Source organism: Carassius gibelio, chromosome B19 (assembly GCF_023724105.1).
Source record: "Carassius gibelio isolate Cgi1373 ecotype wild population from Czech Republic chromosome B19, carGib1.2-hapl.c, whole genome shotgun sequence".
NCBI lineage: Eukaryota > Metazoa > Chordata > Actinopteri > Cypriniformes > Cyprinidae > Carassius > Carassius gibelio.
This window is the reverse complement of record NC_068414.1, coordinates 37169903-37183477: the sequence shown is the minus strand read 5'-3', so window position 1 is coordinate 37183477 and position 13575 is coordinate 37169903. Positions and strand designations below refer to the sequence as shown.

Here is a 13575-nt window from a genome sequence, read left to right as displayed (position 1 = left end):
CCTGATGTCTCTGTACAGATGCATGCTGATGACACTGTAGTATATGTTCATGGCAAGAATATTTCTCAGGTGGCGGAGAAGCTCACTAAATCCATGGATAATATTACAGCTTGATTAAAAACAATCCTGCCTGGCAGTCCAATAAAAACTTGAGTGTTGAGCCAAATATTTTTGTTTCTGGGGAAAGGCTGCAGATCGTGTCAGAATATAAATATCTGGGGGTTTTGATTGATTCAAACTTGTCATTTACATCACATGTAAAAAGTGTCTGTAATCGCATCAACTTTAACCTCATGAATTTTAGACACATTCACCATCAAATGTCCACACAGGCAGCAAAAATGTAAATGCACTCTATGATCTTATCATATATCACGTGCTGTCTCCCCATCTGGTCACAAGCTGGTGTTACATCTCTGAAACCTCTGCAGTCACTTAACAAACAAACTTACAATTCTGGATAAGAAACCAATTATTTCTCATCATTGTCCAATATTACAAAAACACAGATTACTCAGTTGGGAAAACATGGTCAAATACTCAAATCTATGTCTTCTATACAAAAGTATTAAGGGTTTATCATCCCCTCCACTCCACCAGTTTGTTAACATCCGTACAGCTGATCACAGCAGAACCAGAGGTGCAGCGTGGGGAGATTGTGTCATTCCCTTTAGAAAAAGTGTATTTGGTCATACTTCCTTTTCTGTTCGAGCTGCTACTGAATGAAACCGCATTCCCTTAATCATCAGAAATCAAAGCACATATTGTACATTTAAGAACCATTTAAAGAAATGTCAACATTACATTACAAACATTACAAAGCAACTTTACAGAAAATGTTTCTACAATATTTAGTAGTAGCTAGTAGTTTGTTCACGTTTGACAGGATTTTAGAAAAAATAAATAAATAATAATTATAATACAAGACGTAGTCAGCTAGACGATGAACTATCAATATTATTAATTAATAGTTATTATATGATGCAGTCACACATGTAGCAATAATTGTTAGTTCTGTTGTTGATTCAGGGTTAGCATCATCTGAGGTCCTCTGAGGGTCAGCATCATCTCTTCTCAGGTGTTCTGGATCCAGACTGGAGCTTGAGTTAATCCTAGTTACTAGCAAATCCTAGCAAAACATAGAAACAAAATAGAGACATCATTAGCATAGCTGCTGATCCAATGAACTAAAATTAGTTTAACCCAAGCTAAAGAATAAAAATGCACCTTTGATCAGATGCAACTACACTCACAATTTAAAAGATACATTATTCGAATGCTTGGTGAAAGAGATGTGTTTTTAATCTAGATTTAAACAGAGAGAGTGTGTCTGAACCTGAACATTATCAGGAAGGCTATTCCAGAGTTTGGGAGCCAAATGTGAGAAAGCTCTACCTCCTTTAGTGGACTTTGCTATCCTAGGAACGACCAAAAGTCCAGTGTTTTGTGACCTTAGGGTGCGTGATGGGTTGTAGCGTGGTAGAAGGCTAGTTAGGTACGCTGGAGCTAAACCATTTAGGGCTGTATAGGTAAGTAATGATAATTTGTAACTGATACGGAACTTAATAGGTAGCCAGTGCAGAGACTGTAAAATTGGGGTAATATGATCATATTTTCTTGACCTGGTAAGAACTCTAGCTGCTGTATTTTGGACGACCTGTAGCTTGTTTATTGAAGAAGCAGGACAACCACCTAGAAGTGCATTACAATAGTCCAGTCTAGAGGTCATGAATGCATGAACTAGCTTTTCTGCATCAGAAACAGATAACATGTTTCGTAGCTTGGCAATGTTTCTAAGATGGAAGAATGCAGTTTTTGTAACATTGGAAATATGATTTTCAAAAGACAAATTGCTGTCTAATATAACACCCAGATTTCTGACTGTAGAGGAAGTAACAGTACATCCGTCTAGTTGCAGATTGTAATCTACAAGATTCTGTGTAGTGTTTTTTGGTCCAATAATTAATATCTCTGTCTTATCCGAATTTAATTGGAGAAAATTATTGGTCACTCAATCTTTTACATTTTTAACACACTCTGTTAGCTTAGATAATTGGGAAGTTTCATCTGTTCTCGTTAAGATATATAGCTGACTATCATCAGCATAACAGTGGAAGCTAATTCCATATTTTCTAATAATATTACCAAGGGGCAACATGTATATTGAAAATAGAAGGGGACCTAGGACGGATCCTTGTGGCACTCCATATTTTACTGATGATAAATGAGACGACTCCCCATTTAAGTAAACACAATGGTAGCGATCGGACAGGTAGGATCTAAACCATCTTAGAGCCTGCCCTTGAATACCTGTATAGTTTTGTAATCGATCTATGAGTATGTCATGATCTATGGTGTCGAACGCTGCACTAAGATCAAGTAAGACTAGAAATGAGATGCAGCCTTGGTCTGACGCAAGGAGCAGGTCATTTGTAATTTTAACAAGTGCAGTTTCTGTGCTATGGTGGGGCCTGAAACCTGACTGAAATTCTTCATACAGATCATTTTTATGCAGGAAGGTGCTCAATTGAGCAGACACAACTTTTTCTAAAATTTTAGACATAAATGGAAGATTTGAAATAGGCCTATAATTTGCCAGTACACTAGGATCTAGTTTTGGTTTCTTAATAAGAGGCTTGATAACCGCCAGCTTGAATGGTTTTGGGACGTGTCCTAAAGATAACGACGAGTTTATGATATTGAGAAGCGGTTCTTCGGCTACAGGTAACAGCTCTTTCAGTAATTTAGTGGGTATTGGATCTAATAAACATGTTGTTGGTTTAGATACAGTGATAAGTTTATTTAGCTCTTCCTGTCCTATGGTTATAAAGCACTGCAGTTTATCTTTGGGTGCGATGGATGAAACTGAAGTGTTAGATGCTGTAGAATCTACATTCGGTGGAATATTTGAATCAGGTGGCATCTGGTAATTTGTTAACTTAGCCACTGTGCTAAATAAAAACCTTGGATTGTTTTGGTTATTTTCTATGAGTTTGTGTATATGCTCTGCCCTAGCAGTTTTTAGAGCCTGTCTATAGCTGGACATACTGTTTTTCCATGCAATTCTAAAAACTTCTAAGTTAGTTTTTCTCCATTTGCGTTCAAGACTACGAGTTACTTTCTTGAGAGAGTGAGTATTACTGTTATACCATGGTACAGTACGTTTTTCTCTAACCTTTTTCAATTTGATTGGGGCAACAGTTTCTAATGTATTAGAGAAAATAGTGCCCATGTTGTCAGTAATTTCGTCTAATTCATGTGTATTTTTGGGTACAATTAGCAGTTGAGATAGATCAGGCAGGTTATTTGTGAATCTTTCTTTGGTGGCTGGAACAATAGTTCTGCCCAGACGGTATCGCTGCGACATATAGTTAATATCAGTTATACGCAGCATGCACGATACAAGGAAATGGTCTGTAATATCATCACTTTGAGGTACAATATCTATAGCAGTAAGATCGATTCCATGCGATATAATTAAATCTAGTGTATGATTAAAACGATGAGTGGGCCCGGTGACATTTTGCTTGACTCCAAAGGAGTTCATTAGGTCAGTAAACGCAAGTCCTTATGCATCATCTGTATTATCAACGTGAATATTAAAATCTCCCATGATTAGCGCCTTATCAACTGTAACTAGAAGGTCTGAGAGGAAATCTGCAAATTCTTTTAGGAATTCTGTATACGGCCCTGGTGGTCTATACACAGTAGCCAGAGCAAGAGATACATTAGATTTCTTTTGCATGTCTGACAGAGTAACATTTAGCAGAAGCATTTCAAAAGAGTTAAACCTGTATCCTATTTTCTGGGTAACATTGAGAATATCACTATATATTGTTGACCAGTCTGACGGGGCTCATGCTTATAACAGTAGTTTGGTGGAGTAGACTCATTTAGACCAAAATAATCATTTGGTTTTAGCCAGGTTTCAGTCAAGCAGAATAAATCAAAACTATTATCTGTGATCATTTCATTTACAATAACTGCTTTGGGTGTGAGTGATCTAATATTTATGAGCCCAAACTTAAAAAATTGGTTTTGTTTATTTACTTTACATTTTTCTGGTTTAATTACGATAATATTTTTTCTAGATCCTACATTATATTTATATTTTGACCTCACTATTCGGGGAACAGACACAGTCTTAATAGTTTTTACAGCGCAAGTACTTTTATCATTTAAGCGGGTGGAACAAAACTCATCATAATGGTTATTTGAGAATTGTCTTACTAGTCACATGGAGCGAAGTGTCCTGGAGATGTTGTCAGAGAGCAGCTCCGCTCCGACTCTGCTGGGGTGTAATCCATCAGCGCGAAACAGTCTAGGACGCTCCCAGAAAAGATTCCAGTTATTAACAAATAGCAATTTCTGTTCTTTACACCATGACAACAACCATTCATTTAAAGCAAAAAGTCTACTGAACCTTTCGTGTCCTCGTCGATACGTGGGCAGTGGTCCTGACACGACGATCGTCGCCGCGGGCGTCGTGCTGCGAACCGTCTCGATCAGGCTCCTGAAGTCCCTCTTCAGCGTCTCCGTCTGCCGCAGCGTGGTGTCGTTAACCCCGGCGTGAAGCACGACCGCTCTGGGGCTCTCGCCGTCCTTCAGGATCGCGGGTATCTGCGCAGAAACATCGAGAACACGAGCACCAGGCAAACAATGAGTGTGCACTTTACCTTCGGCTAACGCAGCACTTACGTGTCGGACGATGGAGTCTCCGATGATCACAGCGTCGCGTCCTGTCTCACGGAGGGGAGCGAAGCGGTTCTGGATGGAGATCTCGAAGGCAGGAGGGGGAGAAGTCGTCGCTCGGGGCCCGGCTCGCGTCCTCCGCTGTGGATGCACCCAGGGTCCGTGGTGTCCCGGCGTCGCAGTGAAGGACATCTGGGAAGATCGCGTCCTGGGTGCACCGGGCCTGCTCAGAGAAACACACGGAGTAGACGTGGTGGGACTGTTAACAGCACGCTGTATACTTACCCCGGACTTGTGAGCGTCAGCCCGGGATGATTCCAGCGCGGCTCTCCGCTCTCAGCTGGGCCTGCTTCTGTTCCAGGTCGCGAATCTGCTTCCCCACGGCCTCGAGCTCGAGCTGCACAGAGTGGAGACATTCATCCGCCATTAAAGCAAGTAACAGTGAGTACAGCAGTGGTAATGTGTGAGAATAGAGTATTAGCAATGTAAGCGCAGTTAGCAGCAAACACGCTTGCTCATGCTAACGGGCTAAAAGCTAATAGCGGACCCGGGAGATCAAAATAAAACTAGTGATAGCGAGGCGCTCTGATTGTTTTTGTTGTAGAATACAATAGAGGATATATTCACGTTATATAAACGAAAACGATGATGTATAAAATTGATTTTTAAGTTAAAAATAGTCAATGAAAAGAATATAGTGACGGAGCTCAAACGCAGTACAGCCGTCAACAACAAACAGGAAGTGACGTCATTAACACATTTCTAGACCTGCTCTGTCCTCTGCTGGCTTCTTGCCTTGTGTGTGTGTATGTCATGTTTTGTCAGATGTTTGTTTTAATTGTTGGTTTGCTGTATTTCGATTGTACTTTTAACATAATAGGATTTATTAAATGTATTTTAATTTTTTTATTGTTATATGTATTCTTACTGTCTTTTAGGGTATCTTTTAACATCTGTCCTGGGACTGCAGATGAAAAATAGCCTTCTGGCTAACTATGGCATATTGGCAGAAATGTTTATTAATATGCACTGTCCCTGTAATAAATAAATAAAAAATGATTTGCGATCCCTAAACTGACTCAAATGATTCGCGAACCCGTTACGAGCTCTCGAACTGATTCAAATGATTCGCGATCCCCAAAATGACTCAAATGATTCGAGAACCTGCTATGAACTCCCGAACTGACTCAAATGATTCGCGATCCCGCTACGAACTCCCGAACTGATTCAAATGATTCGCGATCCCCAAAATGACTCAAATGATTCGAGAACCTGCTATGAACTCCCGAACTGACTCAAATGATTCGCGATCTCGCTACGAACTACCGAACTGATTCAAATGATTCGCGATCCTCAAAGTGAATCAAATGATTCGAGAACCTGCTACGAACTGCCGAACTGCATCAAATGATCAGCGAAGCCGCTCCGAACTCCTGAACTGATTCAAATGATTCACGATCCCCAAAATGACTCAAATGATTCGCGAACCTGCTACGAACTCACGAATGACTCTTGGGTAAGTTCTCTTGCTCCATGTCAAATTAATTTTGATATAAGTCGCAGGACCAGTCAAACTATGAAAAAAAGTGTGACTTATAGTCTGGAAAATACAGTACTTATTTTCCCATTTGTGTGGATGACAGAAACATCATGCTGCTTCCCAGCTATCACGTAACTGGACCAGACCATATTCGTCGCAGCGATGTCCCAAATAATGTTCAAATAAAGTAACTTTGTGACTCCCATATCCGTTGTGAAGACGACGTTATGAGTACGTCCTAAAGACCAAACTGGATCATTACCGGATCATATTGGTCGCAGCAGCGTATTTTCACCTCAACATTACCTTGAAATACATAACGAACTAATAAACTCAATCCATCTCTGGTGCAAAAATTAAATCCTATGAAATCTAATTGTAATCTAATTATAGGGGATTCATAGTAAATACATTCATTACATAGCTACATGAAATGCAAACCAATACAAAAACATTACATTCTAATATAAAATAGACAAAAACACGCTGCATTCATTCACAAATCAATATTTATTCAGCACTACTTTCTACAAATACTAAGCCAAAACATTTTGAACATTGCACCTGTTCTTTAACCATGCAAAATGTTACTAAGTTATGAGCACAGAAAACTAAACACATCAATTCATAGATTACACAATATAAACAATAGAAAATGTTTGTCTTATTAAGGAGGCGTATAGTTAATGACGTTATCAGTGAAAAATATATATAATTATCAGTACACTTATTGATACAACTCTACATAATTTGGTGCAACAAATAAATACCTGATAAATAGATATGAAACAATTCAGCAGATACTGCACAAAGTAAAACTGTGAGCGTCGTATATGAGGCTCCTGGTATAAATGTCTGGTGGTGATGTGCTTTAATTACACCACATGCAGGAAAACATTTAGGCTAATTCATGCGCACGATTTTCTATTTCATTCCCTCGACTTGCTAAATCGTGTGCACTATTTATACATCAAGAGAACGAATTAGTAAATTGTGCATACGATTTAGCAAATCAATTAAATGTAAAAGTAATCGTGCACGTTTTAGTACATAGAGGGAAGGAATTAGTAAATCATGGACATGATTTCTTTCTTTTTCTTGCATGTCATGATCAGGGCTCTGTGCTCACTATCAGAGGATAAACCTAAACAATAAAGCAATTACAATTACAGTTTTATGAAGAAAAACATTCATAAAGCGTAAAGATATGAAAAATGAACAATATAGAGATTTCTAGCATCTCTCCTGTATTATTTGTTTTTAAGAAAATGAGCATATCGACTTTCTCAGAAGAATCTGTGATCTGTGATTACTGACTGTGGAGAAGACTCTTTCAGACAGTGCTGAGGAGGCAGGGTTAGGTGCTGGACAGCTGATAGAGAAGAGGAAGAGGGTGTTTCTTACCCCAGCAGCAGAAGACAGGCTCTTCTGAGGGAAGGACAGGAGGCTTGATGCAGTGTTGTGCTGTAGAACAAGGCGGCTTCTCAGCACCTGATCTTCTTCAGAAAAGAGTTCCTCTAGTGTAGAGTCAGACACTCAGATTTCTTGCAAACTGGAATCTTTTAATAACATTTAGCATATTATTGTAGCCATGTTCATTGTTTTTATTATAACACATGGCAAGTTTATGAGAAAATTGTTAAACGTGTTCTTCCTCCTCTTCTTCATCCTGGGCCTGCTGTCATCATCCTTCTCTGAGCTGAAAGGGAGGATCATCTTGTTAATGTTGCTCATGTATGTTCACAACCAGTCAAAAATCTGGAATCTTTTCTTTATGGTTTTCAAGAGAAGTCTCTTCTGCTCACCAAGGCTAGATTAATTTAATCATATATATATATATATGTATATATAGTAAAAAAATAACAGTTTTCATACTCTTTTTCGAATATACTTTAACATTTATTTCTTGAAATAATTATGAGGCAAAGCTGAATTTTTCGGTACCTTTACTCCAGTCTTCAGTGTCACATGATCTTTTTCATATTCACTGATTTGCTGCTTGGGAAACATTGCTGATTATCACAAATCAGTGCATTTACATGCACCTAATCACATTATTGCTGCTCTGATCAAAGTGTACATCTGCTCATGACATATATGATGTGAATCACATCTGCGGTTAGCTTACTACGGTCCTTAGTTCCACTGAACTCTATTGGAAATGAAGATAGTATAAGAAATGATGGGGAAGAAAACTTTTTCTTCATGATTATTTTATAAACAAAGTTCAAAACATTGAAAAAACAAAACAAAAAGGTAATCTTTTGTAAAGTCTTCTCTACCACTGGTATTCAATTTTATGCATCCTTGCTATTAGGCTTCCAAAAAAAATGTATGTAACTGTAGTGTAGACAAATATTTTGGGCAGCACAACTGTTTTCAACACTGATAATAATCAGAAAAATGAATTAAGCAGTAAATGATCATATTATTCTGATTTCTGAAGATCATGTGACACTGAAGACTGGAGGAATGATGCTGAAAATACAGCGGAGCATTATAGAAATAAACTTTACTTTTAAAATATATTTAAAACTTTTGACCAACTGTGTACATTGCTACATTTAAATGAAAACACAACTTGTAATAAACAATTTTTAATCTTTCCCTCAAATCTACACAAACAAACAAATCATTTTATAGACGATTTGGATAAGTCACGAATTGCAATAGTTATATAACTATAATTACAATGCTAAATTATATAAATATAATTATAAATATATATTGAATGGGCACACAAGTATCTGGATAGTATTGAGTTGGCAGATTATTATATCATCCCAGTCCTAGTTACTACAGTCAAAACAATGAAACTCTCTTCAAGAGAGAGATTTAAATCTGTTAAAAGAAAAGGCTCAAAATATTGCACACATACAATACACAACATCAATATCTCTTCCCTTGGCGTTTTGAACAATGAGTAATGCTACACGCTGTGACTCCGTGTTGCTCATCATTCTGCACTGGTTGTGTTTACACGCTGTGCACTGTATAGGAGCCATACCCTTTCCTATTATAATACATTAGCAGAATGAAAGATTATTAACTCTTTCTTGTTCTGTCCCATCTACCACATGTTGCTGCCTTCATTACTGTGCTATACATTTAAAAGAAATCTATTTTACACACACACACATACACACACATACATACATTATACACACACACACACACACACACACACACACACACTTTTGCACATCCTGTCATACTGGTGACTGGGTGTTGCTGCAATAGACTCATTTTGCAGCATTAAGGTTAACAATTAATCGATTAATTGATCATTAATTTAAATGAGGATCGATCATGGAAATTATTGAAAATTTACATCCCTACACATAAGCATAGAAATTCTACATTCATTTAAAAAATTTTTTAAAAACAACACTGATATCAGATCGTAATTACTGTCTCTTCTCATAGTGACAGCCAATCACATTAGTGTTCTGGTATTGCAAGCACTCGATTGGCTTGCGTCTGCGCTAGGGTATAGGTATAAGACGTTCTGACTGGAGGATGGCTGCATTGGCGCTTGAGAAGTCTTCAACTTCTGCCACGACCAACGGACCCAGAATTAATTTCACCATGCTTGACGTCACTTCATTTAAAAGTAAACGAGAGGCGTTGACGCCCCGTGTGATGGGGCGTTATATGTCTGGATACCGCTGCACAAATCTTTCAACCACGAGAAATGTAGTTCCAGCACGGCCTTACATCCTGGACAGCACAATGGTCAGGATGACCTGAAACACATAACCAACTGAAATCAATTTAAAAGTATTTAGTCTTGCCTGAGTGATGCTGAAACAACCAGGTTTAGTTTTTCACCCAGGAGAAACTGCTTCCTGTGGAACAGTCTCCATGAAGAATGATCTCTTGATCCTGGATCCTGCCATCCACGCAGAGATGATTTGGAGGATATGTGGTTGTGTCTAAAGGGTAATGAATCAATGTTACAAGAATACTGATAGCAGCACTATTGATCCTGTAACTTATGTAAATGTTTTCAGTACCGAACAAGTCAGGAACCAAATTAGTACCGGTTCTTGAAACCCATCTCTACTTGTAATAGTTGTCTTGTTGCTGCTGCCCAGACTGTCTCTTCCCCTGATGATAAATATGTGTGTTCATTTTAAAGCAATAAATAATACATTTAAACTAGGTGGTGACGAATATATGTCCTTATAAGGAACTCACTGAATCATGGACTCAACTGGTGGTTGTCAGGCCCTAAGAAAGTGAACAATTTGTTTACTTTTTGTGAAACGAAAGTATCAGATCAATTTGAGAATTAAACTAGCATTAAAAAGCATGCATGTGAAAAACACCATCAACACCAATAATGAACAGATGACAGAATTTACAAGCCTGCCACTTGAGGGAGAAAAGGGGAAATTATTAATCCCACATAACGTTACACTGAACATGATTTCGGCAGCCTCGGTCTAATTAACGTTAAACTTTATATTTAACGTTCTATCGGTTTATATTCAAGTTCACAGCATGGCTAGCATGAGCATCATCAAGCTCGAGCAGCAGGCATTCAAACAAACTAATTAACGTTACTACGGTTAAAAATTGAATAATTAGAAAGTTAATACTGTATAGGTTATAGTGATAAATTTCAAATAATTTAAAACAGGTAAGGTTATATTCGATTTTTACAGTTAACGTGACCACCTCTGAGACTGCTTTTGAGCTAATTAACCAAACAGAGCATTTATTTATTAAATTAAATGAGAAAACCTACAAAGATACAAAACACTACTCCTCTTTGATGGCATTTAACGTTATATCAGTTAAAATCTATGAATAAAAGTAGATTTATAGCGCTTACCTTTCCTCTGTGTCCGTCCGCTGGAAGTTGACCGTTAAAATGACGGGCACGCGCACGTCGCGCACTTTACTCAGAAAGTGACGTGCGCTGCTAGTTTAAGGTTTAAATGTTCATTTGTCCCGTACTCTCTTTCATTAACAAACATTAAAACCATTTGCTAAGTAATTTTTTTGTTTGTTGTTGTTGTTGTTCTTAAACTGATGGCAAATATATATATATAATTCATGCCATCTTTTAACATGCTTGATGATTTATTTGTATATTTCCCAAAAAATAGGGTGTTCAAATGGTATCTTAATAATAATAATAATAATGCATGTAGTGCAATAATATTAAAAGTTATCTGAAGACCAACTGACCACGTCGCTACAACGTCCCCAATGGGACTAATAGCGTCGTCTTTTGAGGACGTGCCCACGACGTTTCTGGGAAGTTCGCCAAGAGGGTCGGAAATATTATAGGTTACAGATTACAAATTACCTTATTTAAAATGTAATATGTAGTGTCACTGTTTCAAGTGACTTTGAGTAATGTAACTGATTACATTTGATTACTTTTCTAAATTTCTATTGTTTTCAAATGTTGATTATTCTGAATCATTTAAAGCAGGCAGGGGTAATGTTACAGTGGTACTCAACTACTCTCAGATTTCAGAATCCTTCTTCTCTTGAATTAAGACTATAATTTAATTGTAAGGTACAACCACCTCAAAATAGGATTTTAGCAGCTCTTTTTATTTGCAATATTTTTTAGGTTAAATACAGATTTAAAATCATAAGATATAGTTTAATAGCTATGATACTGTTTTTGAAATCACATCTTTGCATAGCTATGACATTGTCATCTAACAATGCCTTGGAAAAAAGGCAGTTAATCTGAAACTAAAATAAAATAAAGTGTCATATTCTGTGTCTTCAACTCCAGAAACATTGGTGTCTCATATTTAAAATATGTATTAAATGTATATGTGTGAAAACTGTAACTCCCTTAGTAATCATTAACAATATCATAATTAACTGTAATTTAATTACAATTTACATTACAATAACAGATTACAGCTACATTTATTTTGCAATTAATATTCTGCCCAACACTGGTCAGGTCTGATGATAAAAGATAAAGGATTGAATTTTTCAAGTGTTGGAATGGAAATGGCAGATGAGGGACGAAACAGGGACGTTCACAAACTGTTTCAGACGAATGTCCGCCGAACGTCAGCCAGCGAACCTTATAAAGCGGATGTACTGCGGACCTAAGCGGATGTTCAGAACGTCCTGGCGACGCCCCGTTTGCTGGCTGATTCAAATGATTCGCGATCCCGCTACGAACTCCCGAACTGATTCAAATGATTCGCGATCCCCAAACTGACTCAAATGATTCGCGATCCCGCTCGAAATCCCGAACTGATTCAAATGATTCGCGATCCCCAAACGGACTACGAACTCCCGAACTGATTCAAATTATTTGCGATCCCCAAACTGACTCAAATGATTCGCGATCCCGCTACGAACTCCCGAACTGACTCAAATGATTCGCGATCCCGCTACGAACTCCCGAACTGACTCAAATGATTCGCGATCCCGCTACGAACTCCCGAACTGATTCAAATGATTCGCGATCCCGCCACGAACTCCCGAACTGACTCAAATGTTTCGCGAACCCGCTTTGAACTCCCGAACTGACTCAAATGATTCGCGAACCCGCTTTGAACTCCCGAACTGACTCAAATGTTTCGCGAACCCGCTTTGAACTCCCGAACTGACTCAAATGATTCGCGAACCCGCTTTGAACTCCCGAACTGACTCAAATGATTCGCGAACCCGCTTTGAACTCCCGAACTGATTCAAATGATTCGCGATCCCCAAACTGACTCAAATTTTAATACGTTGAGGAACAAATGATCTTAACCCTTTAACTGCCCACCAAGAAAAAGGCATTTTATTATTTTTTGGTTGTATTTCTTGTTTGCTTATGTTAGTTACCACACTCAATGTATTTTATTTTTCAACACATCCCATAATTTTTTAAATAACGGCCTCTACCAAATGGTTGATATGTCTCCAGGTACATCTGCTCGGACAGATCCTTCTGTGTCAGGGATCCTCAAATCTGGACCTCGAGATCCACTTTCCAGCAGAGTTTAGATCTGACCCTTATCAAACACACCTGAGCATGCTAATCAATGTCTTCGGGATCTTTAGAGAATCACAGGCAGGTGACGTTGATCAGGGTTGGAGCTAAACTCTGCAGGACAAGATTTGAGGACGGGGCTCTGTGTCAGTGGTTCTCAAACCTCCCCATGAAGAACCCCAGCACTAAACGTGTTGTGTGTCTCCCTGTATCTGACACACACCCACTTCAGGTGTTGCAGTCTCCAGTAATGAGCTGATGAGTTTAATCAGGTGTGATAGATGAGGGAGAACGAGGGGAACTCCAGGACAGATTTGAGAACTTTATTGGTTCATCAACATACCTGAGATCAGCATCAGAGTCCTTGGGTTTT

The 13575-nt window shown here is 38.3% G+C and overlaps 1 protein-coding gene and 1 long non-coding RNA gene across 5 annotated transcripts; both read right to left on the bottom strand.

The window, feature by feature from the left end:
- Positions 1-454: 454 nt before the first annotated feature.
- LOC127978631 (uncharacterized) lies at positions 455-7929 on the bottom strand. Of its 4 annotated transcripts, XM_052583430.1 has the most exons (5): positions 4978-5174; positions 4699-4915; positions 4424-4620; positions 4231-4321; positions 455-1129 (listed from the first exon to the last, which is right to left on the bottom strand). In XM_052583430.1, exons 1-4 carry the CDS (start codon positions 5106-5108, stop codon positions 4234-4236), a joined length of 633 nt encoding a protein of 210 aa, XP_052439390.1. In that variant the 5' UTR covers positions 5109-5174; the 3' UTR covers positions 455-1129; positions 4231-4233. The 4 variants fall into 4 exon arrangements, with proteins under 4 accessions (XP_052439390.1, XP_052439391.1, XP_052439388.1 ...); XM_052583431.1 differs by adding an exon at positions 7637-7929 and having other exon boundaries at positions 4231-4620; positions 4699-5089; XM_052583428.1 differs by having other exon boundaries at positions 4231-4620; positions 4978-5172.
- A 14-nt stretch (positions 7930-7943) lies between these two features.
- On the bottom strand, positions 7944-11064 carry LOC127978640 (uncharacterized). The gene is made up of 4 exons (XR_008158574.1): positions 10433-11064; positions 10249-10342; positions 10064-10167; positions 7944-9978 (listed from the first exon to the last, which is right to left on the bottom strand). It is a non-coding gene; the product is annotated as an uncharacterized LOC127978640 (long non-coding RNA).
- Positions 11065-13575: the final 2511 nt, after the last annotated feature.